Source organism: Python bivittatus, unplaced genomic scaffold (genome assembly GCF_059951505.1).
Source record: "Python bivittatus isolate LINGU-HERP-01145 unplaced genomic scaffold, Pbiv_v1 ctg000320_np1212, whole genome shotgun sequence".
Classification (NCBI taxonomy): domain Eukaryota; kingdom Metazoa; phylum Chordata; class Lepidosauria; order Squamata; family Pythonidae; genus Python; species Python bivittatus.
In genome coordinates, this window is record NW_028277052.1 from 158861 (window position 1) to 184911 (window position 26051).

The 26051-nt window shown below is 47.7% G+C and overlaps 1 protein-coding gene across 1 annotated transcript in view; it reads right to left on the reverse strand.

Moving 5' to 3' along the window:
• Positions 1–26051, reverse strand: part of DSCAML1 (DS cell adhesion molecule like 1) — a 126822-nt gene that overhangs the window by 50483 nt on the left and 50288 nt on the right. The window contains exons 4-5 of the mRNA XM_088138798.1: positions 3069–3215; positions 2–280 (exon numbers count right to left, since the gene is read on the reverse strand). Of these exons, the coding sequence (XP_087994924.1) occupies positions 2–280; positions 3069–3215 (426 nt within the window). The remainder of the gene's footprint in view (position 1; positions 281–3068; positions 3216–26051) is intronic.

Consider the following 26051-nt stretch of genomic DNA (forward strand, 5'->3'; position numbering starts at 1 on the left):
CCAATTACTGCCAGGGTCCCAGTGACCTCAGCAGACCCAAAAGTGTTTGTGATTTCACAGATGTATGTCCCACTATCCTCCACACGCAGATCACTAATCGTCAGGCCTGTGATGCGCTTGGTCCATCGACTGTCAGCAGGCAGTGGCCTTCCATCCTTTATCCATCGGATTGCAGGATTCGGATACCCAGAGGCAATGCACGGCAGTTCCACGAGTTGCCCTGCCTTTGCTTCCTGGGACTGGAAGCTGTCTAGAATGGTTGGGATGGATTCTGCAGGGTCTGAGAGCAGAGAAACGAATGGAATTCATGTGGTACAATCAGGCCCAAGGACCCCCGAGTCCAAATTCTATGAGCAGAGTGCATTCATTGCCAGTTACTCTCAAACTCTTTTAAGTATTTAGCCTCTCCTCCTGAATTAGCTTCAAGGTCTCTGCAACTGAAGTGCATCCTTTAAAGCCCACGCCAAGCAGAACACAAGAAGAATCTTTTGGGTCTTCTCACTGGCCCTTGCCCATTTGGACAAATGTTCAGGAACTGCTCCAGATGAGGGTGATACCAGTATGGGATGACTCTGCTCCCATGATCCCTGGGAGAAGAAATGTGCAGGGCGGCTTTCACAAGACAGTAAAAAACATGACATGGAGCCCTCTGGGTCACATCTCTATAATGCCACATATCAAATTTTCTTTTCTTTTCTTTTTATTTAAACAAACTATTTGTATGGGCACCCAAATGACAAAATTCAACTCCAGGTGAGTAACAAGGGATTAAAAACAAAACAAGTCAACAACAATCATAAAAAGGCAACACAATATACAACATGCAAGTAAAGGCCAATAACACAACATATCTAAACCAATTTTCCAGATGGGCTCATTCAAGGTCCTAATCCAGGGCTTGAGAGGAAAAATTTTTGAAGACTTAAGAAAGTCTTAGCAGGGTCGGGACCATCAACATCTCAGGGGGTGTGCTGTTCCAAACAGCAGGTGCCACAACAGAGAAGCCACACCTCCTGGGTGCCGTTAGACGGCATTATTTCATGAAGGGAACCCAAAGTATGCTCAGTCTATCCGATCTCATGGAATAGGCAGAATAATTGGAGGTAGGTGGTCTTGCAAATAACCTGGCCCTGTGTCATGAAGAGCCAGTGCAGTTCACAAAATAGTGATGTTACATGGGTGTATCATGGTATGCTCATAATTATCTGCCCTGCTGCCTACTGGACAAATTGTAGGCTACCAGCTGGCTATTTGCAGATGTGGTAAGAGCAGAGAAATAATCATGTTTTGCCATTCTGATTGCCACAAGGTCATACTTAATAAAGGCTCTTACCCATGCTCAGATTCACTCTTTGTTTTCTCCCAGCGGCGTTCCAGTCATCTCTGGAACACTTCTGAAAACCAGAAAGTTTCCAGGATCCACAAGCAGAGGTGTGATCCAATCCAAGGTCATTGCCACCCCATCTTCCAGGCAGTGACTAAGGTGTATTAGTTGAACCATCAGAATCTCAAGAACAAGCCCAGGTTCCTTCTGGAATCTAACAGGATCTACCAGGTACCTGAGGTGGGCCAATCAAATAGATCCTTCCTCCCTGCAGCAAGGAGCGTCTGCAAAGAATTCTGAGGCCAACAGAGAGTGCCAACCACAACAAGGGACTGACAGTAACGCCAATGCCAGATCACATTGCCGCTGCCCCAGAACAAAACAGGTGACCAAAGCTGTGAGTTGGGCCTTCAATAATCTGGGTCAATGGAAGATGAGAAGCTTGTTATTTGAGACATGTGAAGAGAGGAGAACAATGCAGTTCTGCTCCACACCCAGGCTAAGCATGGGGGCAAAGGAATTGGGAGAACAGCCTCTTGTCTGGCCAATCTTTCAAGAGTCCAGCACATCCACAGACCTCCCTTTCTGCAGGCATTTACTGAATGGCTTCTTTGAGGCCCACCCAGACATGATGAGAGAAAGCCTCTCCCCCTCACTGGCCAGGGTGGGAAGACTGGAGCTTCTTGGTTAAGAACCTGCTTTGGGAGCCAAAGATCCAGGGTCCCCCTTCAGCAGGACCTCCCTGTCAGACTAGGAAGGCTTTTCTCCCCAACATCCTTGAGGCTTCTGCTGCTATTGAACAAGAGGGGTGAAGACTCAGGCTTAGCGAGGGGTAGTTTTTCCTCCAATGCCCCAAACCTTTGCAGTGGCTGAAGGCTGAGTAGATGGGCGGGCTCAGCAGAGGAAGAAAGCCCTGTTTCTTAACATTCAAGAAGCACTAAGGGATTTTAGTATCACCCTGGTTGATGGGAATGTTTCTTCTTAGTTGCCTGAAAGTAGGTCTCCTTTCCATTTTGGGTGTTAACCATCACTTGGTGCTAAATCCTAACTCTGCTGGTCCAGTATAGAAAACAGGCAGGTGTTCAGGCTCTCCTGACCAGGACTTAAGCCTCCTAACTTGTTTCTATGGGTAGGATTAAACAGAAGTCTCACAACACAGCTTAGCTAGACTAGAAAATGATTTTTGCTGCAAACAAGGCGAACACTTGGTTGCCCACTCCCAGTGGTTCAAATCCAGAGTGTTTCCTTCCTGTTTTTCCCACAAATTGAAGAACTGCTTGAGCAGTGTTTGGTGGCCTTGAAACTAAGCAGAATTCTAGAATGGAAAGATTAAAGAGATCTTAGAGATCACCTGGTCCAACCCCCTCTCCAGTGCAAGAATCCATTGGTGGCAACTCCTTCGCCCTGAGAACTGTGGGCTCTCAGGCTGCTTTTCATATTGATAGTTCTTCAGAAAAAGCATCTTACTGCTGTGGGCATGCCTTCTTGTTCTGGAGGGTTTCCTCACTCTGCAGGGCCCCAAAGGGGCAAAAGCAGAAGTCATGAACACTCCTCACATCCTTGCCTGTCCCCAACTGAGGAGAATGCTCAAGAACGACCTCTTGCCTTTGCCCGGGACAGTATTCTTTCGGTCCAGATGGTCACACCTGCTCCTCCCTTCTGGGAGCCAGTGTGCCAGTCATCAAAGCAAGCCAAAGCTTAACCAAACTCCCTGTTCCCTCCCTGGGGACCCAGCAAGACGTACCTGAGACAGACAAGCGGGCACCATTGCTCTGCCGCGTCTCACCACTATACTTGTGTTTTGTAATGCATCTGTAGGTGGACAGGGCGTCTTCCTTCTGGACGTCTGATATGTACAACCCACCATAGAAAGTAATGAAAAACCTATTTTCTGGAAGAAACAAGCAGAGAAAAGGAAGCAATGTCTTGGGTCCTGGAACACCAAAAGAGTCACCGCAGAGGGGAAGCAGCAGCAACACAACCTGAGCCGATACCTTGCAGGCTGTAAACCCCTTCCATCGGAAGGCAAAGAGCAGCAGAGTGCCTGAAAGGGGAGCTCTGGCCGAGGCCAAGTTCTCCTCTTGGCAGGCTGGAAGTCTGGTTAAGCCCCCTAAATTAACAGTTATTTCTAGTCTATGGATACTGAGGTGTCTTAAGACAGCTTTGGGACTAAAACCGTTATTCTGTCAGAGGAAGAGAGGGCAGTTTACGCCTGTCTACAATCTCACCCACACAGGATGTGCATCTGCACAGGTCCCATGGACCTACTTTGAGGATGAGAAAGATGCCAGCGACGAGGCCTCCTTTCCTCTCACAAGCATGCAGCTTCTGTGCTTGCGGTATGACCAAGGATGCATGGGGGCTGTCCACCAAGAGACCCTGACAGAGAGCCACTGCCAAGGAATGCTATGAAGTGCAGTTAGCTAGAAATCTGTAACCACTGACAGAAGGAGACAGATGGGAGACAAGTCACTCTGCAGCCTGCAGGGATGGGCTTCAGCTGCCCAGCAGATTCAGCTCTTCCCCAGGGCACCCCCAACACTTGAGAGGAACACTCTGCCATGGTCCTTCTCTTCCCAGGAGGACCACACACCCATCATCCTTAGTACAAGCCTCCCCATGAGTCCAGGCAGAAGGCAGAGGCAAGCCACGGGTTGTAGTTCAGAGTCATCAGTCCAGAATACAGGGGAAAGGGGGGACAAAGAATCCAGACTCTCCCAGCTGCCTGCAAACCAACAGCCTGGAGCCTGTCTGCCTTGGAATTTGGGGGGGGGGGATGCAGTTGCTATGGCAACAGGCAACCACTGCTTTGCAAATGGCTGCTCTCCCCTGCCCAATTTGTATGCACATTTAATTGATGGAGTAGCTTTTCAGAAGCATCAGGGTCTCATATTCTGCAAGCAAGGAAGAGGCCTTGAGGGAAGGAGGCTGCACTAACAAAGAACATGCTAAGGGATTCCCTGCTCTGGGAAACATGGGGGGGGCAGATCCTCCCCAATAAGAAAGGAACATCAGCAGCCAGAAGTGCCTTTAAGGGAACTGCTGGCTGAGCTCAGCAGCCAGATCCAGAGAAACCCTTAGACCAGTTGGGTCTGGGCCAACCTTTTGCATCTGGAGAGGGTGGAGAAGGAGGACCTTTGACCACCAACTGCTTGGTGTGTAGGCTGTGTCCCAAAGGGCCATGTAGGGGTCATTGCCCTGGTGAATGGGCTTGGGTCTCTCGCTCAGCAAGGTGCACATCCTGTTGTATCTCCAGGGATGGGCCTTCTCCCCAGCTGAAATCAGTAGCCAGGGCTACTGCTGGACTACTGGTCACTCTTTCCATATAGACTTAAGAAACCACAATATGAGAGTTATTTTCAAAAACCCAAGCAAACCAGTCTTACCATGGTTTCATCTGATGGCCTGGTTACCACCATACTAAGGCAAGGACTGGTTCCAACAACACACTGAACTATTTCAGCCTAATCAAGCTGTTAGGCACTCTATGCTACCCAAGTTTTAGAGAGCCAGACAAAAAACTTGAGACAAGACTTCTGTGAAAGTTAACAGATGTATTTTGATCAAGACACAACTGGGTGAGATCAATCAACACCGTGGCAATGAATGCTGATTGAAACCACACCTTGCAAAACAAACATCAGAAATTTATAGACATTTACAAATGTAACAAACTTTTAATCAGATAGTACATCCCCTCATACCCATTCAAGGAAATGCAGGGATGGTCTGGAGAGGAGGGAAGGTGGATCCCAGAAGGAGAAAGTCAGATCAACTTTCTTCTCTTGTTACCAAGGAAATACCATGCGTTAGTACCTCCTTATCTCTGTGGAATTCAGGGGCCTCTCTCTTTGCAACTTTTCAACCTTGTACCAAGCTAATTGTTTATTCGAAGACAATCAGGCATTTAACAAAGAGATGAGGTGGGGGGGGGAAACGCTGTGCTCTTTAGAAGGCAAAAGCAAGTTAAACCTTTATAAGATAGAGTGCACTGTTATATGTATGTTTATACATTATGTGAAATATAGAGAGAGTATAAAAAGTTGTGTATTAAAATAATGCCCTTCAAAGCCATGGTGAGAGTTTTACCTTTTCAATCCAAGCCACCACCAAACGCTGAATGACAAAAGTGAAGAAAGGAGGTTCCCATTCATAAAAGCCTTTTCCCCACCACCCCTGGGGGTTTCACCTCTCCTCAGCCACCAACCTTGCCTAAGCTGGCAGAGGGAAGGGACCTCCTGCCCTTAATCTCTTCTCTAAGTACAGCTCTATCTTTCCCTGATAAAGGATTAACACCCATTCCTCATTCAACTATTGCAATGAGATTTTATTTCTAATTACATCGTAATAAAACTGGGAGCGCTCCCAGGGTTTTCGCCAAATGACTTGTAGACACTCTACAAGATTGGATCCTACTTGGCTGCATTGTAATAGCATTTTCTCTGACATTCATTAGACATGCATGAAGGAGAGGGCTGAAGAATGGAATTGCATTTAAATGGATTTCCTGGGAAGGATGGAGAAAAGGGAGGGGGAGGGTAGGGGATGGAAGGGGTTAACAGAGTCTGGGCTCATTGTAGGGTATCATACCTGGCCCACCAACAAGCAAGGCAATCCAGAGGTCAGAACAGGCAAGACAGGGTTTTGGTAAAATGCAGCGTTTATGAACCCACACTACAATTATTTGGCATACATTTAATACATAAGCACTGTTGCTTACATTTTATGTCATCAGTTCTCACTGCTTCCTCCTTTCTTCCCTCTGCAATACTGTGTGTAATTTATCTGTAACTAGAATAACATTTCATGCACCCAACAGAGTGAAGCCTACCCCCATGGCATAATAGATCAGTGACTGTCTGAGTTGCCACATTCAGATACATTGCAAAGAGGCCAGATAACTCCTCGGTCACAGAAGGGATGCAAACGGCCGCCACCACTCAGTCCGAGGGGTTCACATTCCCTTGGCAACTCTAACCCTTGACCTGAGGCTTTCTAGGAGATGCCCAGCATGCCATGCAGTCACAGCAAATTCGGGTAGGCTTCCCTGACAACTCCACCCTGGCTGAAGTCTCTGTCAACAGGAGGCAAATGCAAGAAGCCCAAAAGAAAAGCAGGAAACTCTGCGGCCTTTGTGGGACAGAGAAGCCCCCTCTTTCATGAGCTTGGGGGCACACAATGGAGCCAAGGAAAAGAGGGCAACCCTCAGCATGACTATTTCCCATTCAGCCTGTTATATTCTTGAGGAAGAAGAACACCAAGGCCGTTTGGAAAGACGGGCCTGCTCCTTGGAGGGGAGAGATCTACCAATTTTCCATCAAGGAGCCTCCAAAGAAACTGAAAACTGGAAGATGCCAAAGAGACAAAAACGAAGATTTATTTCCACAATGTACAAAATTTGGTAGACACCAAATCTAAACGGATTAACAAGTTAACGAAAAGCTAAAATAATCAATAGTAGCAAGGAGAATGGAACCTGTAGGAATATGACTCTCTAAGCCAGTCTGAAGCACAGAGCAGTTCCATGTTTGGACTCTCATGACCTCATGGCTACTGGCAGAAACATGCTGGACCAGAAAGGCCAATACCGGTCTGATCCAGCTGCAGGGATGCTTGTCTATTCTCTTCATTTGATTGTGAACTGCCTGGAGTCAGATAAAATAGGGTGGTATATAAATGATTAGCAGGAAATACCTGCTGGAACAAGTATGGCTCTTTGGCTGGACTGGAGCTGCCATCTTCTGCTGCTGTGCTGAGACCTTCTCTGGATAATCATCCCCAAGTCCCAAGCAGGCCAATGGCCCAAATTTTGCCCAGGATGGATGCCAGGGAGCAGAGAGACAAGGAAATCCTTGAATATATATTGTCAGGATACGTGATGGTGGGGAGCAAAACAAAGTTTCCTATGAATTTTGTCTCCCTGCAACCAACCTCAGCAATTTAAGCCCATTCTAAGAGAGGCGGGCACCATTACTGCTCTTCCATCACCCTCTGCTCTTTTTAGATGATGCACCAAGTTTCCCCATGACAAAAATTCAACCTTTTTTACAAGGGATGCAAGTCTAGCACTAAGGAACAATTTCCCAGAAAGTGGTTTAGCAAGGGAGATGCAGGTTAGAAGGCTGACATTTCTCCAGAAGCATTAGGATTAGGGTTACCTTCTTGGGCTTGCACAGAGGAAAAGCAAACAGAGTCCCCTTGGCAGTGTTTGAAATCTTTTGATTAGAGTTTGGGTTGTAGGTTTGCTGGGGAAAGAAACCCAGTTTTGGGGGAGGGGATGCCCCCACTAATAAGGCAGACTGCTCCCACCTCTATCCACAGATCTCCTAAGAGGCAACGGAGAGATACAGTATGTAACTGTATTATCAGAGCACCTGCAGGATGGGGAACAACAGGCTCCAGCTGAACCCTGGCAAGACGGAGTGGCTGTGGGTTAATGGCTCCTCTGTATCCAGAACGTTGTCATCGTTGGTGCTGGATGGGGTAGCACTGCCCCAGACAGACCCAGTGTGTAATTTGGGGGTCCTCCTGGACTCACAGCTCCTGCTCGAAGAGCAGGTGGCAGCCGTGGCCAGGAGGGCTTTTGCACAGCTCCCGGTTGTGCGCCAGTTACACCCTTTCCTGGATCGGGATGCCCTTCGAATGGTCACTCATGCCCTTGTTATCTCCCAGATAGACTACTGCAATGTACTCTACATGGGGCTCCCCTTGAAGAGTATCCGGAAGCGTCAGCTGGTCCAGAATGCAGCCGCGCGAGCTATTTTTGGGGTCCGAAGGACCCATATAACACCATTTCTCTGTGAGCTGCATTGGGTACCGGTTTGCTTCTGGGTCCAATTCAAGGTGTTGGTTGTCACCTTTAAGGCCCTACATGGCATGGACCCAGGCTACCTGAGGGACCACCTCTCCCCCATGATTTCAACCCGTCCCACCCGATCACACAGAGAGGGCATGCTCCAGACCCCCTCGGCAAAAGAACTCCGACTAGCGGGGTCCAGAAGGCGGGCCTTCTCTGCTGTAGCCCCCGCCTTTTGGAACATCTTGCCCCCGGAGGTGAGGCAGGCCCCCTCACTCCCGGCCTTTCAGAGGGACTTGAAGACCTGGCTCTGCCATCTGGTCTGGGGTGGGGAGGGAGGTCATCAGATATGGGGTTGGCTAGCCCCCTAGAGGCCTGGTGTTGCTTCCATCGGCCTCTTGGATTTTTCCTTTTCCTTTTATTCTTTGTAAATGTGTCCTCTTATAAATTTTAACTTTATATTTATTTATGGTTTTAATATGTTGTAAGCCACCCAGAGTCCCCCATTGGGGGGAGATGGGTGGGAACAAGTTTAATAAATAAATAAATAAACTCCTAAGGTGGACCCCCCACCCCCTTTAATGACCCATGCATGGCTGAGCCTGCTGTTTTCAAGACACCCCAGTCACCCATCCTTTTCAAGACACTCCTTCTTGCAGTCAGTTTTTTGTTTCCACTAAAATGTGGAACTAATCAAATGTCATGCTAATGAACAAAAATCTGATCAAGATGTGCAGAAGTTTGCATCTCAAAGCATAAAACAGGGAACAGACTGGACTGGGCATGGTGGTCTCCCCCCTCCCCACCCTCATTATACCCAGATTATTAAGCAAAGCTTTTTGGCTTGTCAATTCAGTTTCATCAGCCTCAGGCACCTTCACTCCTGCTCCACCCCCAAGAATCTGTTTGAACTCTCCCAATACCTGGATCTTGCAATGCAGCACAAAGCCCCCTGAGATGGAACCCAGAAAAAGATAGTGTCTCCATCTCCCCCTGAAGTTTTCCACCTCCAAAAATCCAGCATTCAGAAAGAACTAAATTTGCACAAATACTGTGCCTATGTTGGAGAATCTTTAAGGGAACAGGTACCGGTGCAGAGAGAGAGAGGGAGAGAGAGAGAGAGAGAGAGATTTTTTTTTCAAAAGCCCAAGCAACCGCACCCCCCAAATCTGAGAATAACAGAAGAGTTCATGCCCATCCCCAGCTTTTAAAGACCAAAGCAAATCCTCTTCTACCTGGGAAATGAAGAACAACAGAGCATCCTGTACGTTCTGTAACCTAGCAGGTCTGTGGGAAAAGGCGGGGGGGGGGGGGCAAATAACATTCCCACTTCAGAATAAGATAAGGACAACTGGCCTACAGGGTCACCACTGAGCTGCCACCCAAGCAGGACACTGTGGCAGTGCCAGGCTGAAAGCTGTCCTCAATCTGCTGGCTACACAAGAAGGAACAAGAAAGAGCAGGGACAACAGCCCGTGTGAGATACTGGCCAAAGCCATAAGAATAACATTGAGGTACTAGAAGGAATGCCAGGCTTGGGGGTCATCACCAAATGCTACAAAGGAAGGTGCCTCTGGAACACAAAGCTGAGAAGAGCTTCCAATTCAACAGCCATCTCTTGCAGTGGAGCACCTTCTGGGGAAGCCATCTACAGATGGCTTCTCTGTCTAGGTGATGGGCTGCTGAACGTATCGTCACTTCTGGCCTTCCAGCACCAGAAGAGACTCCAATGCTAGCAGAAGCCCAGCTCATTGTGCTAATTAAGCATTTCCTTCAGGTCTCAGCAACTGAGACGCTCCTTAGAAGGGGATCCCCCAGTCTGCATTCTCCATGGAGGAACTGTGCAATGCAAGGATTGATGAGCTCCATGGCAATTTCCCAATTTCCTGCTCAGGACACACGCACTGAATCATCCTAGTGGAGAGGAGGACAATTATAAATGAAAGAAACACAAAAGAAAGGTCCTTTCAAGCAAGGGGGAAAGCAGCAGCACCGCACACACAGTGCAGTTATTTCTCAAAAACACGGGCAACTCCGATTTATTATCCTGGGGAAAGATACAGCTGTCACAAGAACTCCCCCCTTGCAGCAGCCCCACCCCCCAAGAATCCTGAGAAGGCATGGGGGAAAGATGGTCATGGTTGCAACTCCATGGCTGCCCAAAGCGGACTGAGAAGAAAGGCATCCATGAGAAAAGAGGGGCAACCCCAGCGCAGCCACCGGCTTTCAGGAAAGGGGCCATTAGCTAAGAGTTGGTTGACCATCGCCGAGCCCCCACTTCAGGGAAGCCTTGGAATTTGGATATGTTCCTGAGAGAATCACAGAGTCAGAGCTGCAAAGTACCCTGGGGGCTTTCTGCTCCCGCCCCCTGCCCAGGGCATGAATCCTCAGGCCATCCCAGACAAAGGGTTGTCCAACAAGCTTGAAATCCTCCTGCGATGGAGCCCCCATGACTGCAGGAGGTAGGCGGGTCCTCTGCTTAGTAGCTCCCGTAGCCGGAAGTTCCTCCTTCTTTTAAGTTTGAATCTCTGTAAAGCTGCCACCCATTGGTTCTTGTCACTACAGAGGAAAAATCTACACCAGTCCTGCACAACTCATAGAGGAGAAAGGGCAACACTGATAAATTAAAAATAGTGAAACTCAAAAAATTAGAATATCGTGCAAATGTTCATTTATGTCAGTAAGGCAACTCAAAAGGTGAAACCAATATATGAGATAGACGCATTACATGCAAAGCGAGATATGTCAAGCCTTACTTTGGTATAATTGTGATGATTATGGCATACAGCTTATGAAAACCCCAAATTCACAATCTCAGAAAATTAGAATAGTGTGAAAAGGTTCAATATTCTAGGCTCAAAGTGTCCCACTCTAATCAGCTAATGAATCCATAACACCTGCAAAGGGTTCCTGAGCCTTTAAATGGTCTCTCAGGCTGGTTCAGTAGGAATCACAAGCATGGGAAAGACTGCTGACCTGACAGTTGTGCAGAAAACCATCACTGACACCCTCCATAAGGAGGGAAAGCCCCAAAAGGTAATTGCAAAAGAAGTTGGATGTTCCCAAAGTGCTGTATCAAAACACATCAATAGAAGGTTATGTGGAAGGGAAAAGTGTGGACGAAAAAGGTGCACAAGCAGCAGGGATGACCACAGCCTGGAGAGGATTGTCAGGAAAAGGCCATTCAAAAGTGTTGGGGACTTTCACAAGGAGTGGACTGAGGCTGGAGTTAGTGCATCAAGAGCCACCACACACAGACGGATCCTGGACATGGGCTTCAAATGTCATATTCCTCTTGTCAAGCCGCTCCTGAACAACAAACAACGTCAGAAGCGTCTTACCTGGGCTACCGAAAAAAAGAACTGGTCTGTTGCCCAGTGGTCCAAAGTCCTCTTTTCTGATGAGAGCAACTTTTGCATCTCATTTGGGAACCAAGGACCCAGAGTCTGGAGGAAGAATGGAGAGGCACACAATGCACGATGCTTGAAGTCCAGTGTGAAGTTTCCACAGTCTGTATTGATTTGGGGAGCCATGTCATCTGCTGGTGTTGGTCCACTGTGCTTCATTAAGTCCAGGGTCAACGCAGCCGTCTGCCAGGAGGTTTTGGAGCACTGCATGCTTCCTTCCACAGACGAGCTTTATGGGGATGCTGACTTCATTTTCCAGCAGGACTTGGCACCTGCCCACACTGCCAAAAGTACCAAAACCTGGTTCAGTGACCATGGGATTACTGTGTTTGATTGGCCAGCAAACTCGCCTGACCTGAACCCCATAGAGAATCTATGGGGCATTGCCAAGAGAAAGATGAGGGACATGAGACCGAACAATGCAGCAGAGCTGAAGGCCGCTATTGAAGCATCCTGGTCTTCCATAACACCTCAGCAGTGCCACAGGCTGATAGCATCCATGCCACGCCGCATTGCAGCAGTCATTGCTGCAAAAGGGGCCCAAACCAAGTACTGAGTACATATGCATGCTTATACTTTGCAGAGGTCCGATATTGTTCTATTTCCAATCCTTGTGTTATTGATGTCGTGTAATATTCTAATTTTCTGAGATTGTGAATTTGGGGTTTTCATAAGCTGTACGCCATAATCATCACAATTATACCAAAGTAAGGCTTGACATATCTCGCTTTGCATGTAATGCGTCTATCTCATATATTGGTTTCACCTTTTGAGTTGCCTTACTGACATAAATGAACATTTGCACGATATTCTAATTTTTCGAGTTTCACCTGTAATTGGGAGCTGCAAACAAATACCTGGTGTGCTGATCAGCTGTTCGGCAGCTGTGCTGGAGCTGCTGATGGCAGTGAGGCTTGGAGGTGCTCAGCAGCGTGAGTTTCAGGGTGACAGCAAATTTATTCCTTTTCAAACAACGCTGGTAGCTCGTACAAGGCTGCTTGGCAGGCCGCGTGTTGTGCAGACCTGATCTACACCCTCTTTCCTGTGGCAGCCCTCCAAGTGTTGGAAAACTGCTATCATGTCTCCCCTCAGCCTTCTCTTCCTAAAGCATTTCCAAGAAGAGATACCCAGTTCCTTTAACAGTGCTTCATTAGGATTTGGCCCCATGACCTTCAGTATCTTTGTTGCTCTTCTCTGCACTCTTTCCAAGTCCTCAGTAACCTTCTTGTATCATAGTAACCAAAACTGGTCCCAGTATTCCAGGTTTGGTCTGACCAGTACAGTAGAGTGGAACTGTCAGTTCCCATGATCTCAACCTTATACCTCTGCTGATGCAGCCCAAGATTGTATTGACTCTTTTGGCAGCCACAGCACACTGCTGGCTCAGGCTTAGTCTGTGGTCTACCAGGACTCCCAGATCCTTCTCCCAAGTATTAGTGCTAAGGAAACTGAAACTACTGGAAAAGACCCAATGTTCAAGTCTATGAAGATCCTTTTGAACCCCAATTTTGAGGTGTTAGCAATCCCCCTACCCCACCAGCTTTATGTCTCCAGCAAATCTGCTATGCATCCCTTCTATCCCTTTGTCTATATCATTTATAAAAAGGTTGAAGAGCATTGGGCCCAGGACAGAACCCTGAGGTATCCCACTGCATATGGGATATTCATGTAGACACAGATCCATTAAGGACCATGTATTCAACTAACTGCAAATCCATCTGGTAGTGGGATCATCCATCCCACGTTGTTCCACTTATGGAGACAGAGTCTATGGTCAACTTTATCCAATGCCTTACTGAGGTCTATGTACACTACATCCACAGCATTCCCTTAGTCTACCAATCTAGTCACTCTGTAAAGAAAAAAAAAAGCAGCAGTAAATCAGCTTGGCACAACCAATTTTTAACAAACCCACGCTGGCTTCTAGAAATAACCTTGTTCCTTCCTAAGTGCTTGCAGTCCCAACTGCCTGATTATCCTTTCTAGGATTTTCCCAGGTATTGGTGTCAAGCTGTTTGGTCCATAGTTTCCTGGGTCCACTTTTTTCCCTTTTTTAAATACTGGAACACTGTTAGTTCTTCTCCAATCTTCTGACACTTCCCTGTGCTCCAGGAGTTCCCAAAGATTACAATTAGTGGTTCTGAGATCACATCCACCAGTTCCTTTCCATCCGTGGTTCTAATCTCCCTGCTCTTCAGATATGCCCCCACCTCAACTGCCCTCATCCATGGTTCTACAGAAGACATTCAACACGTGGCAAGCCAGCCCTGAATTTCCACCATTATTTCTACCGACAGGACAAGAATTACGAAGTGAGCAGGCTAGCAAAGATGTGCACTCTAGCTGCTCATTATCAAAGAAGGAATGAGAACATGCAAAGGAGATGAGAATGGGCAAGCAAATATGACAGCACAGTTGCTCTAAGCCTCTGGCTAAATTATAAAGCAGTTTACTGAGGTGGAAAGCTGCAGCAAAAGCTGAGGGCAGAAGAAGCGAAAGCCATCTGTAGATTTAAAAATAAGCTACAGCAGCTTGGAACACGTTTTCTCAGACATAAAATAAGCAGGAATTCCTTGTAGTTCCAAAGCATTAGGGCCTGGGAAAAGGAATGTATGAAAGATGTTCCAGAACTGTTGTGTCCTGAAGAATGAAGGAAGCAAGAGTATAAAACAGGTTAAAAATAACATCTGTTATTGTCTTTGCATCCACTCTATTTGCCGCCATTACAGCTTGGGGGAAAATGACTGCAATCGGGGCTTGCTGAAATCCAGCGTGAGCGGCATCTCCCGCACACTAACAAGCTCTGTGTTTTCTCCCTGACAAATGCCTCTGCACCGACCATAAATATAGACTGTCTCCCCCCCCCCCTTCCCCGCCGCACACGAAGGCTGTACATCTTAATTAAGCAGGACACTAGCAGCACAGTTAACGATTTTTGCTGCTTACTATGTAAATCTCTGCTCCTTGCCAGGGTTAACTTCCCACCAGGATTTGTGGGAAGCCTCAAGATGCTCAGTTCATTACTTCACCCCAGGAAGCCCACCTACCAAGTCCGAAATGCCCATCACTACTGGCTTCTAACTTCATCACAGAGTGTCCCCCAGTCCTGGAAACCACAGCCCTCAGTGGGATGGGGACTCCTCAAGAAGAGAGCCCGAGCCAATATGAGCAGAGAAGCCCAGATGAGGGCCGGCTAGAGAAGTGTGGTGAGGGTCTTCCAGCATGAACGCAACAAGCTCTCCCCTGCATTCTGGGAAACGCAATTCTCTCCTGGAGATCGTTCAGGCACCCACAATTGTCTGAAGCTTTGTGCTAGCCTGAGACGTAGGTGCGTTAGACTGGCCCCAAAGTCCGCCTGAGTACCCTTACAATCAGTGCTTCCCAAAGCTTGCTGGGAGGAAGCAAACAAGAATTTGTAATCCCTCCATTTGGGAAATACAAATTTCAGGGGTTAAAGTCTAAACTGTTTTCCAAAAATGCTAAAAAAAATTCTATATTCCTTCAGTCTAAAAAGACTTTAAGTGTAGCACACAGGCAACATCACAATACCAACACAGCATAAACAACAGTGAAGAAAATATTACTGTTGTAAAGATTAACGTATTTGACAGCAACCATCTAAGGTTTAGTGCCAAAGTCATTCTCCATCTCAAAGGCCTTCTGAAACACCAGGTCTTTGCAAGCCTTTGGAGAGCCGTGAGCATAGGAGCCTCCTTGGCTGAGGGGCATGCTGTTCCACAGAGCACATCTTCTGGGACACCTCCCTGCTGCCCCCCAACCCCAGTCACATCTTGCCAGAGACGGCCTTGAGCAGCCTGACTCTGCCCGCTCTAGCTGGGCGGGCAGAATCTGATTCCTCAAACATTATTCCCGTATCATAGTTGCCACCGCCACCTCCTCTTCCTCCTGGGTATGATTTTGCTGAAATGCTGGAATATGGTATTTTTGAAGACCCATAAAAGGCTGGCCATGAGAAAATGAAGCCAACTAAAGCAGCAGAAAATTTCTGCAGCCTGGCCATTTTCAAGAACTCTTCAGCAGTAAATGGGACAAGGGAAAAAGTAGAATGCATGTGTGGCTATTGTACCGTTGTTAGATAACAGCGATGGGGAGTAATATGCTAAGTAATTTTAGCTGGCTCTTCCAAAGCTTGCTGGGAAACAGAAGCATTTGTAAATCCTCCATCTTTTTGAAAGATACATCCCACTGTCAAATCAAAACTGTTTCCATCCTGTGGACAGATTTTTCCATTCAATGCACTTCCTTTGGGACTGAATGGGCAAAGTGCATGCTCCAGGTTCTCCACAGGAAAAGAAACACCATTTCACAGTGGTGCTAAATCACTAATTTGCACCCCTTTGTTCCAAAGGCATTATATTTGGGTTGATCAGAAAACCAAAAGATTGATTTCCAGCGGACAATAGCAAGAGGGGACCGCACTGCAGAAATGCAAAGGTGACTGACCGTCAGCTGGAATCAATCCCTTGGGAGACACCAGTTGAGTAGGAGCTATCTAGCAGAGGAACTTTGGGCCAAACTGCAGGGACAGGAAAGACAGCGTGGACAAACAAGAGCCACCCTTTCCAAACTGCAGGAAATGCAAAAAGAGCCAGCTTACAGTACAACCTCGCATTATGAATGCAAAGGAGGCACTTTTAAAACTAAAAAATGTCACAATTCATGAACAACACAAAATAAAAGAAACCATAATTGTGTTTACTTTGACATCAAAATGTTACAATTCAATCTGTATCTTATCCTCCTTAACCATCCGGCCAACAATCTTTTGGGCTATACCTACTTGTGGTGAAAAATACTCCCAATCACAAGTAACTGAGGTTGGTGGAAATGTTCCTGTATTTTCCAACTCTCATACACTTTTTGAATGTTCCTATCCCAGGAAGAACAACCAGCAAACACACCTTTAAAAAACTGCAAAAGAACGAACACAAGGAAGACACCTCTCTCTTCCCGCCTCAAACTTGCCCCCCACCGAACCTGAACACGTTCATTTCAGAAAAGCCACTGCATTGCACTTCTTAGGGCCACCTCTGTACAATGTGGCATTTTCATACCATCTCTACAGAATACACAGTAAGGTAAACATATTTTTCCTGGTAAACCCCAAACTTTGCATGGTGGGCAAAGGCATAAAAGCACATTTCAACACTTGCAGGGCAATTAGCCAAAATGACATACAGGAATTTTTAGCTATGGCTCTTATCAGCATAAAATACTTGCACAAGGCCTTGTGGAAATATGCTGCAAAAGGAATTCAGCTACTCCTTCCTTTCCTCCCACAAAAACTCCATTTTTATCCCAACTTTTCCAATTTAATTTTTCCTGTCCAGGAAATGTCCAAATTCTGAACATGAAACGTGAGGGGCAAAACAATAAACACTTTCTTATTGGAGTGAAGTTGGGACCCACTTTTCCAGAATGTCAGGATCATCAAAACACAACATCTCAAGACCTTGTCTGACCAGCAGAGAGTGCTCTGGCTGGCAAGATACCCAAAGGGCTTCTAAAAGGGCATCAAGAGACCAACAGCCCTTGGCTTCTTGACCAGCTTCTTTCAGAAGGCCTGAAAAAGCCATCCAGAGCAGACTCCAAGAAAGCTTTTTTCAGTAAAACCCAACAGTCCTTAGAAAGCAACCAAGCCATAGCAAGGGCTGATAGTTGGGGGGGAGGGGGAGGGAGGGGCAGGGGAGAGCCCCTCACACACAGATGACCTGGGTGGTTTTCCAAATCTGCAGAAATAAGATGCAAGCCATAGGATTCAGGTCACTTCTAAATGGGTCCAAGTGTGCTCCCAATTTTTTTCTCATATTCCTTGCTTACTCAAAAAAGGTCTTGATGCTGCCTAATGAGGCTATAAGCTATTGAGCATTAATCAGGCTTGGCTGAATAATCAATGGGGCACTTGGAAACAGCTCTCCTTCCCTGATAGAATGTCACAGCCAGACGAAAGGAACGCAGCTGAAGTCAAGACTCTTCTTCTGGGACTGATAGGAAACAACCCAGCCAGGCAGGGCCCTGGCTGAAAGACACCACAGCACGAGCTTAAATTCGAGGGATTCCACGGAAGAGACGACCCTCCTGAGATCTCGCAGGTTGCCTCAATACAGCACCTCCTGCTCCCGTTGAATCAAACTGAGTTCCTATCCCAATGCAGGAACAAAGGCAGCTCTTCCTCCTTGGCGCTGGCCACAGTGCCAGCAGGTGAAGATGCCGTGGGGCAGCCCTGCGGATCCAGAGCTCAACCACCTGCCACCCAGACTAGCCACCACCCCAGAGCGGCCACAGAAGAAATGGAGCAGAAATGGATGCACGATGAACGCTTATTGAATTATTCTGAAATATTTATGATAATGGAGGTGTTGCAATGGTGGAACCCATCGCAGCTATTCCAGTCACAAGCACAGCAGCCTGAGGAAGAGGGAATACTAACAGGAGGAGTCAAGCTTGCACGATGAAAAAAAGGCTCAGAAGCATAAGCCCAGTGCAGGCAACTGATATTACACACTGGGGAGAATGGCGCGGGGGGGGGAGCGGGGGGGGGAGAAACTTGTGTATTGTTTTGCAACCCTATGCCTGGCTGTACCATTCAATCACTTGAGTGAGGCAGCCACTGCAAGCAGCTGGTTCTGATCACCCAGCTGATTCTAACCCTGAAACCTGGGGTAAGGGGATTATTTATTTCCCCCATTTCTAGATTGCCACAGGAGCTCTGGGCCTTGTCTTGGGGGTGAGGAGAGAGAAGGAAGAAGCTGCCTGAGAAGGAAGCCCCACCCCACCCCGAGGAGGAGCCCCCAAAGAGGAGGATGGAGAAGGGCTGGATGCTTGGAGAGCAACATAAGTAGAGGGGCAACTGCAGCATTCAGAGAAGGGTGTTACTAGTCGGACCTGAGAATGGGGCAATGGCAAACGGGAGCAGGCAACCTCCCTCCATCAGGGGCCTCTGACTTCCCGCTGTCACTGGGGACATCACCAGCACCCCTGGAACAGCTGCCTTATTGCTGCTCAAGGCATGGAGCTGGCTGGGGGAGATCCAGCCATAGTTCTAAGGTGCCGGCAGCTGCTGGGGGTTGAGTTGGGAGCCTCAACCCCCTTCCCAGCATGTCCATAACCAGAAGGACACCCTTCCCAATCCAACATTAAGTTTTTGCCAGGAAACAACCAGTTATTTTTGGGTGCTCATAAGCTGGACAGAGACGTTCCCCTCTCCGCAGCTGCTATGTGGAGGCACGCTGAGTCTTCAGGACTTGATAGATCTGTTTAACATCTACACAACACCACAGGGAGAGGTCATCCATAAATTCGGGATGAGAGATTCTCAATATGCTGATAGTACCCAATTGTACATCCCCAACCAGGCCCAGTGAGAGATGCAGTGCAGATCCTGATCCAGTGACTGGAGTCTCTCAGGGTTAGGATCTGGAAAACAAGCTCAGACTGAACCTGAGCAAGATGGAATGCCTATTAATTCAGAGGCCTTCTGAATCTTGGCAGAGCTGGCTGAAAATACGGGGCCCTATGGGACACGAGTGGGTAGAAGCCATGGCCTGGGGGGCTTTAGCACAGCAATTGAGGCCTTACCTGGAAGAGGATGCACAGGGGATGCTCACTCGTGTCCTTGTCGTGGATCAATGCATTCCCAAGGGGGCTGCTGTGGAATACTCCCTGGAGCTTTAGCCAGGTATCTAAGAGACCACTTCTCCCATGTAGATTCTGCCTGTCCAAACCAGAAAGAGAGGGCCTAGTGAGCCCCCCTCCAACAGCAGGTGTGGTGAGAGGGGGCCGGAAACAGTTCCCCTCCTATGGAACAGCCTTCCTCCTAAAGCTGGATGGCCCCTCTTCACAGCCTTCTGGAGGCTGGTAATAATCTGGTTTGGGTTCTAACTGCACAGCTACAGGCTTCTCTCTCTCACGTGCGCACTCTCTGTGGAGTCCTTGGTGCTCTCTGAGCTTGGTCGTTTACTTGCAGACGTTTCATTATCTGACTAGGTAACATCATCAGTGCTGGTGGAGTGTGGGGTTTGCTCCCTGTTTATATGCAGTAGCTTGCAGCGCTGGTGGGGGTATGGTTTTCTCCTTGATAGTTCCTTGATTAGGGTATTGTTTTCTGCTTGACTGTTTGTCTAGTGTTAATCCCTGCTTATCTGGGTGTTGGCTGCTGGAGAGGATGTGTTCTGGTCTTTTTCTTTTGAGCTTTTTTTTTAATTGTCTCTTTTGAATGGTGTGTAAATGTGGTTTATCACTATGTGTCTATTGATAGCGCTCTCTCGCTCTCTCTCTCTCTCTCTCTCTCTCTCTATGTATATATATATATAAAATGTTAGTTTTAATTAAAACTAAATTAATTACATTTATTAATTTAGATTAATCTAAAATCTTATTTACTTACTTATTTCCTTTACTTTTGTATAGAAAAGAATTGTCAAAAACAACATTTTGTTGGAGATATAGTAAGGACAATGCCTTTTTAAAGCATACGTTTTTACAATGTCCTATACTTACTAAGTTTTGGGAGAAAGTAATGGACTATAAAAATATGATTGCGCAACAGAAGCTAAAATTTTCAGAGGATAATATTCTTTTGAACTATATACCTAGTACATGGAATTTGACAACTGGACAACGTAAATGGGTTCTCCGTGCCCTTACTATGGCCAAAAGGCTGATATTGCAGCATTGGAAAGATAAACGTACGGCCCCATTCGCTCAATGGATTGAAGACCTGATTGCGCTTGGCACCTGTGAGTGGATTGCCTAGACACAGATTTTGTATGGACAAGAATAATAAAATATGGGACTCATTTATACAAAATACAGGAGGTTAAAAAAAAATGATAGTCACATAAATGTATTGGAAATATATATGCACCTGAATAATGTTTGCGTTAGATAAATATATAGAGATGTATAACTAGTTACTGTATAATGGTATACTACAATTTGTTTTTGTTCTTGTATTTTTGTCACTTTTTTGTAATACCATTTTTTAATGTTTTCTTTCTTCTTATGTATTATTATTTTTGTGTTTTTTCCCTTTTGTTATCAATTAAAAAGCAATAAAAATTATTTAAAAAATTATCTCTAAAATCTAAAGCTTGCTAGGATTGAAGTAGCGAATAAATGACACAAATACAATACTGTGCAAAAGTTTTAGGCAGGCGTGAAAAATGCTGTAAAGTAAGAATGCTTTCAAAAATGTATATTGTAATTGTTTATGTTTATCGATTTACAAAATGCAAAGTGAGCGAACAGAAGAGAAATCCAAATCAAATCAATATTTGGTGTGACCACCCTTTGCCTCCAAAACAGCATCAATTCTTCTAGGTACATTTGCACACAGTTTTTGAAGGAACTCGGCAGGCAGGTTGTTCCAAACATCTTGGAGAACTAACCACAGATCTCCTGTGGATGTAGGCTGCCTCAGATTCTTTTGTCTCTTCATGTAATCCCAGACAGACTCAATGATGTTGAGATCAGGGCTCTGTGGGGGCAAAACCATCACTTCCAGGACTCTTTGTTCTTCTTTACGCTGAAGAGAGTTCTTAATGACATCGGCTGTATGTTTGGGGTCGTCGTCCTGCTGCAGAATAAATTTGGGGCCAATCACACGCCTCCCTGAAGGTATGGCATGATGGATAAGTATCTGCCTGTATTTCTTAGCATTGAGGACACCATTGATCCTGACCAAATCTCCAACTCCATTTGCAGAAATGCAGCCCCAGACTTGCAAGGAACCTCCACCATGCTTCACTGTTGCCTGCAGACACTCATTATTGGACTGCTCTCCAGCCCTTCGGCGAACAAACTGCCTCCTGCTACAGCCAAATATTTCAAATTTTGGCTCATCAGTTCAGAGCACCTGCTGCCATTTTTCTGCACCCCAGTTCCTATGTTTTTGTGCATAGTTGAGTCGCTTAGCCTTGTTTCCACATCGGAGGTATGGCTTTTTGGCCGCAATTCTTCCATGAAGACCACTTTTGGCCAGACTTCTCCGGACAGTAGATGGGTGTACCTGGGTCCCACTGGTTTCTGCCAGTTCTGTGCTGATGGCACTGCTGGACATCTTCCGAAGTCGAAGGGAAGTAAGCATGATGTGTCTTTCATCTGCTGCATTAAGTTTCCTTGGCCGACCGCTGCGTCTACAGTCCTCAGCGTTGCCCGTTTCTTTGTGCTTCTTCAAAAGAGCTTGAATAACACATCTTGAAACCCCAGTCTGCTTTGAAATTTTTGCCTGGGAGAGACCTCGCTGATGCAGTAGAACTACCTTGTGTCTTGTTGCTGTGCTCAGTCTTGCCATGGTGGATGACCTGTAACATGAAACTGTCTTCCACAACCTCACCTTAGTAGCAGAGTTTGGCTGTTCCTCAGCCAGTTTTAAGCCTCTTACACAGCTGTTTCTGTTTCAGTTAATGACTGTGTTTCAACCTACATATGAAATTGATGATCATTAGCACCTGCTTGGTACAACTGGTTAATCATACACCTGACTCTAATCCTACAAGATCCCTGACTTTGTGCAAGTGTACAAAGTGTGCAAGTGTAAGAATTGATGCTGGTTTGGAGGCAAAGGGTAGTCACACCAAATATTGATTTGATTTGGATTTTTCTTCTGTTCACTCACTTTGCATTTTGTAAATTGATAAGCATAAACAATTACAATATATATTTTTGAAAGCATTCTTACTTTACAGCATTTTTTCACACCTGCCTAAAACTTTTGCACAGTACTGTAGATAAATAAAATCTGGCTTCCATGAATTTAGTACTCCCCTTTTAAAGCTATCCAAGTTAGTGGCCATCACCACAACTTGTGGAAATGACCCATGAGTTACTTTGGGCTCTTCTGTCATGTGACAGCTCCGCTTTCATCCCCAGGGCTCGCAAGGACTGCCAGCAACAAACCAGAGAGCACCTTGCAGAACAAGAGAAAGGATGCAGCATCTCTGTCTCCAGTGCATTCACAACAGGGAAAAATTAACCTTTTGGAACTCTGGAATTATGGCCCCAAAGGAGCAGCTGCTCAATGAGAGGAAGGAGTATCTTCAGACACTCAGCTCAAGGGGTTCTGAACTGAGCTGAACTGAACTGAACCAAATCAGGCCAGCTGTTCATCAACTCCACCCAAAAAAAGAGCACTTCCTGATATAGGAGAAAATGCTATGGACCAAAGCTCTACTTTTCCATAAGGCACTTCTTGGGAGCTTTGACATAGATTAATGATTGAAAAATGATCATTAAAGCCCTATCAAGGTTCCTCCTAACTGCTACTTAACCACTTGCATTCATTGTTTGATAGGTAAGGGATCTGTCAATATCCCTGTCAATATGTATTCCCCAAATACATGAATAGCCAAATAAGTAGAAACATAGTTTTTAAAATAATGAATTTTTGTCTGCATTATTTGGTTTATGTTCAGCATCAGTTACAGTCCAGGAAATGTGAGAAGTTGGCCTGGCTTAAGTAGAAGTATCTTGGCTGCCCTTCATATGGGGCTCAGATGAACAAAGGTCTTCTAAGAGTATAACTCTGGATGGGGGAATTTCCCATGACTACAGTGGCTTCCTGGGTCTCCCCTCCCCTCCCTTTAGCTAGAAAGGGCTCCTCCCTCGGGAACAGGCCATCAGCCTCTTGGGGGCACTGAGGAAGCCTCTTTGGGGTGGGGGGGACTCCAGCTGATCTTCCCTGCCCTGCCCCCATCATTTTCCAGCCAAGACAACCTGCAAGGAGCCACAGATCTCCTGTATCCTGATGGCTGGCACAGCTAGCACTTCAAATGAAGGTTTTTCAGGCTGAGGGTAATTATACTTGGTAGGTTTGCAAATAATGACATAACCCAGTCACCTTACTGTGGATGATTTATTGCAAATAACAAAATGTTATTATACGGAAATTAGTCTCCACTCAAATGGAAGTCTGAGAAGGGTAGTGGGGAAGTCAATTTAATCATACCAGCAGTAACCCAATGCCGTACCCCAAAATGGCCAGCACCTAGCAGCACGTTGAGGTCAGGGTCACAGGGATAGAAGGGGAAGAGTACATGTGTGGGGCAGGGTTCCAAGAGCCTCACACAAAGAACAACGCCTGGCACAAGAAAAGACACCTTCAAACGCTGCAGCGTCACAGGCTGTGGGCTACAGATGGAGGCTTTGGAGGAACCTTGAGCGAAGCCTCCAATGGACAGGTTCCGGTGCCATGAGGTCCAATTGGCAAAAGGAGTCCACCAGGTGCCCATCCTGTTCCCTTGCCTGCCCTCACTCGCCCTGAACTCCAGAACTCTAGTCCTGGCCCAGAAGAGCAGCAGGTCTTGCATATTCATGGTGTCGGCTTTTACGGCCTTCGGCTCACAGCCCCAAGAAAAGGCATTAAAACACAGGAACTGTGAGATTTGCCCCGTTCGACAGAGAAACTCTCGTGACACGTGTGGTTCACAAAGAAGGTTTACTCATGCGTAACGTAGTAGTCACAAGCAAAGCCAGGACTGGCTTGGTACAATTGCATCACTTGTTATATTCCCCCCTTCCCGCGCTTTTTCCCGCCTCGTGATCGCGTTGCGGCTGTGGGCAATTAGGCCCCCCAATGTCCCCCCTGATCGTTCATGATGGCAGGGTCGGTCAGAGTCCATTGTCCTTGATTGCCAGTCCCCCTCCGGCTGGGTTGGCCCCTCCCTGCTACGTGCAGACCCGCGGGTTCTGTGCTGCGTTGCGATCTTGTTTCGCTGCCCTGCGGCCCCGTTCCTTGCTTGCTCGCGCCGTTATCAGTTCGTAATTAAAAGCTTCCGCTGCGGTTTTCCTGTTTAGCTGGCCGCAGGTGGCTCGTTAATTAGCGGCGCTTTCGGTTCCTCTTTTCCCCGCTAGCTACCGCCGGTGGATTCCGCGTGGTCTGGTTGCGAGCTTCCCTGCAGCCCCGTGCTTCCCTGAAACCTCGTGCTGACCGAACCTGACATGCCGCCCCCCTGACGACAACTCCCCCCCTCGGTCCTATTTCGGCTTCCCGGGGTATTTACTGTAAAAGTCCCGCACTAGGTCCGGCGCCCTTATGTGGGCTTTACTCACCCATTCGCTGTGGGACTTGGGGAAATGTTTCCATTGCACTAGGAGCTGGGTCTGCCCCTTGTGCCTCCGGGCGTCCAGTATCCGGTTGATTTCGAAATGCTGCTCCCCCGACCATGATGGGTGGTGGTACTCCCTCCGCCTTGTGCCAGGCGTTCCCCGGCTGGTGCAACTTTAGCAGGCTGCAATGGAACACCGGGTGGATCTTCCCGAGGCTTTTCGGGAGCGTCAGCCTGACGGTCACCGGATTGATGATCTCCGAAATGGGGAACGGCCCCACAAACCTCGGGCTGAGTTTTACGATGCCTGGTGCGTCTTTAGGTTTTTGGTTGACAGATACACCTGGTCCCCCACTTTCCACTTTTCCTCGGGGAGCCTCTTGCGGTCCGCGTGCTTCTTGTAGTCGGCTTTGGCTCTTTGCAATGCCGCGTGCGCCGCTCGCCGGGTCTCGTCGATTTGGGCGAACCAGGCGTCCAGGGAGTTGATCTGGGATTCCGGCTGAGGCAGCTCCGGCATGGGGACGAATTCTCTCCCGGTGGCTACTTTGAACGGAGAGAACCCGGTGCTCTTGTGGACGGCGTTGTTGTATGCCACCTCCGCGAATGGTAGTAGCTCCGCCCAATCGTCCTGTTGGTGCCCCACGTAGCAGCGCAGGTACTGTTCGAGCCCCCGTTCAGGCGTTCCGTGGCTCCGTCCGTCTGCGGGTGCGCCGCGGAGGATAGGGCTTGTTTCGTCCCCACCCGCTTCAGGAACTCCCGCCAGAACCGCGCGATGAAGTTGCCGCCCCGATCGCTGACGATACGTCGAGGTGCGCCGTGGAGTCGGTAGACATGTTGCACGAACAGTTTCGCCAGCCCCTCGGCCGTGGGGACTCGCCGGCACGCTACAAAGTGCGCTTGTTTGGAGAATAAGTCCGTGACCACCCAAATGGCGGTCTTCCCCTTACTCTCCGGGAGCTCCACTATGAAGTCCATGGCGACCTCTTGCCAAGGGCCGTCGGGTTCCGCTACCGGCTGGAGTAGGCCTCTAGGTTTGCCTTTGGCTCCTTTCGCCGTTGCGCACACCGGGCAACCCCCTGAGTACGCCTCCACGTCCTTCCGGAGCGTGGGCCACCAAAACTGCCGCCGGATTAAGTGGAGTGTCTTTACGAAGCCGTAATGCCCCGCGCTCCGGCTGTCGTGGGCTCTCTCCATGACCTCCCGTCGGCAACCCTCGGGCACGTACAGCTTTCCTTCGTGCCACCACAACCCCTCTTGGCCGGTTAGCGCCTCTCGGTTCTGCTTGAGCCAACCGTCCCGCTCCGCTGCCTCCGCGAACCCTTGCCTTACTTCAGACGCCGCGTCCCGTCGCTCCCCCTTGGTCTGGCTTCGGGTCACCGCCTTTGCAGCCAGCCTGCTGGCGGGGATGACGGAGTCCACGATCTCCTCCCGTAGGCTGGCGTGTTGGGGCATGCGAG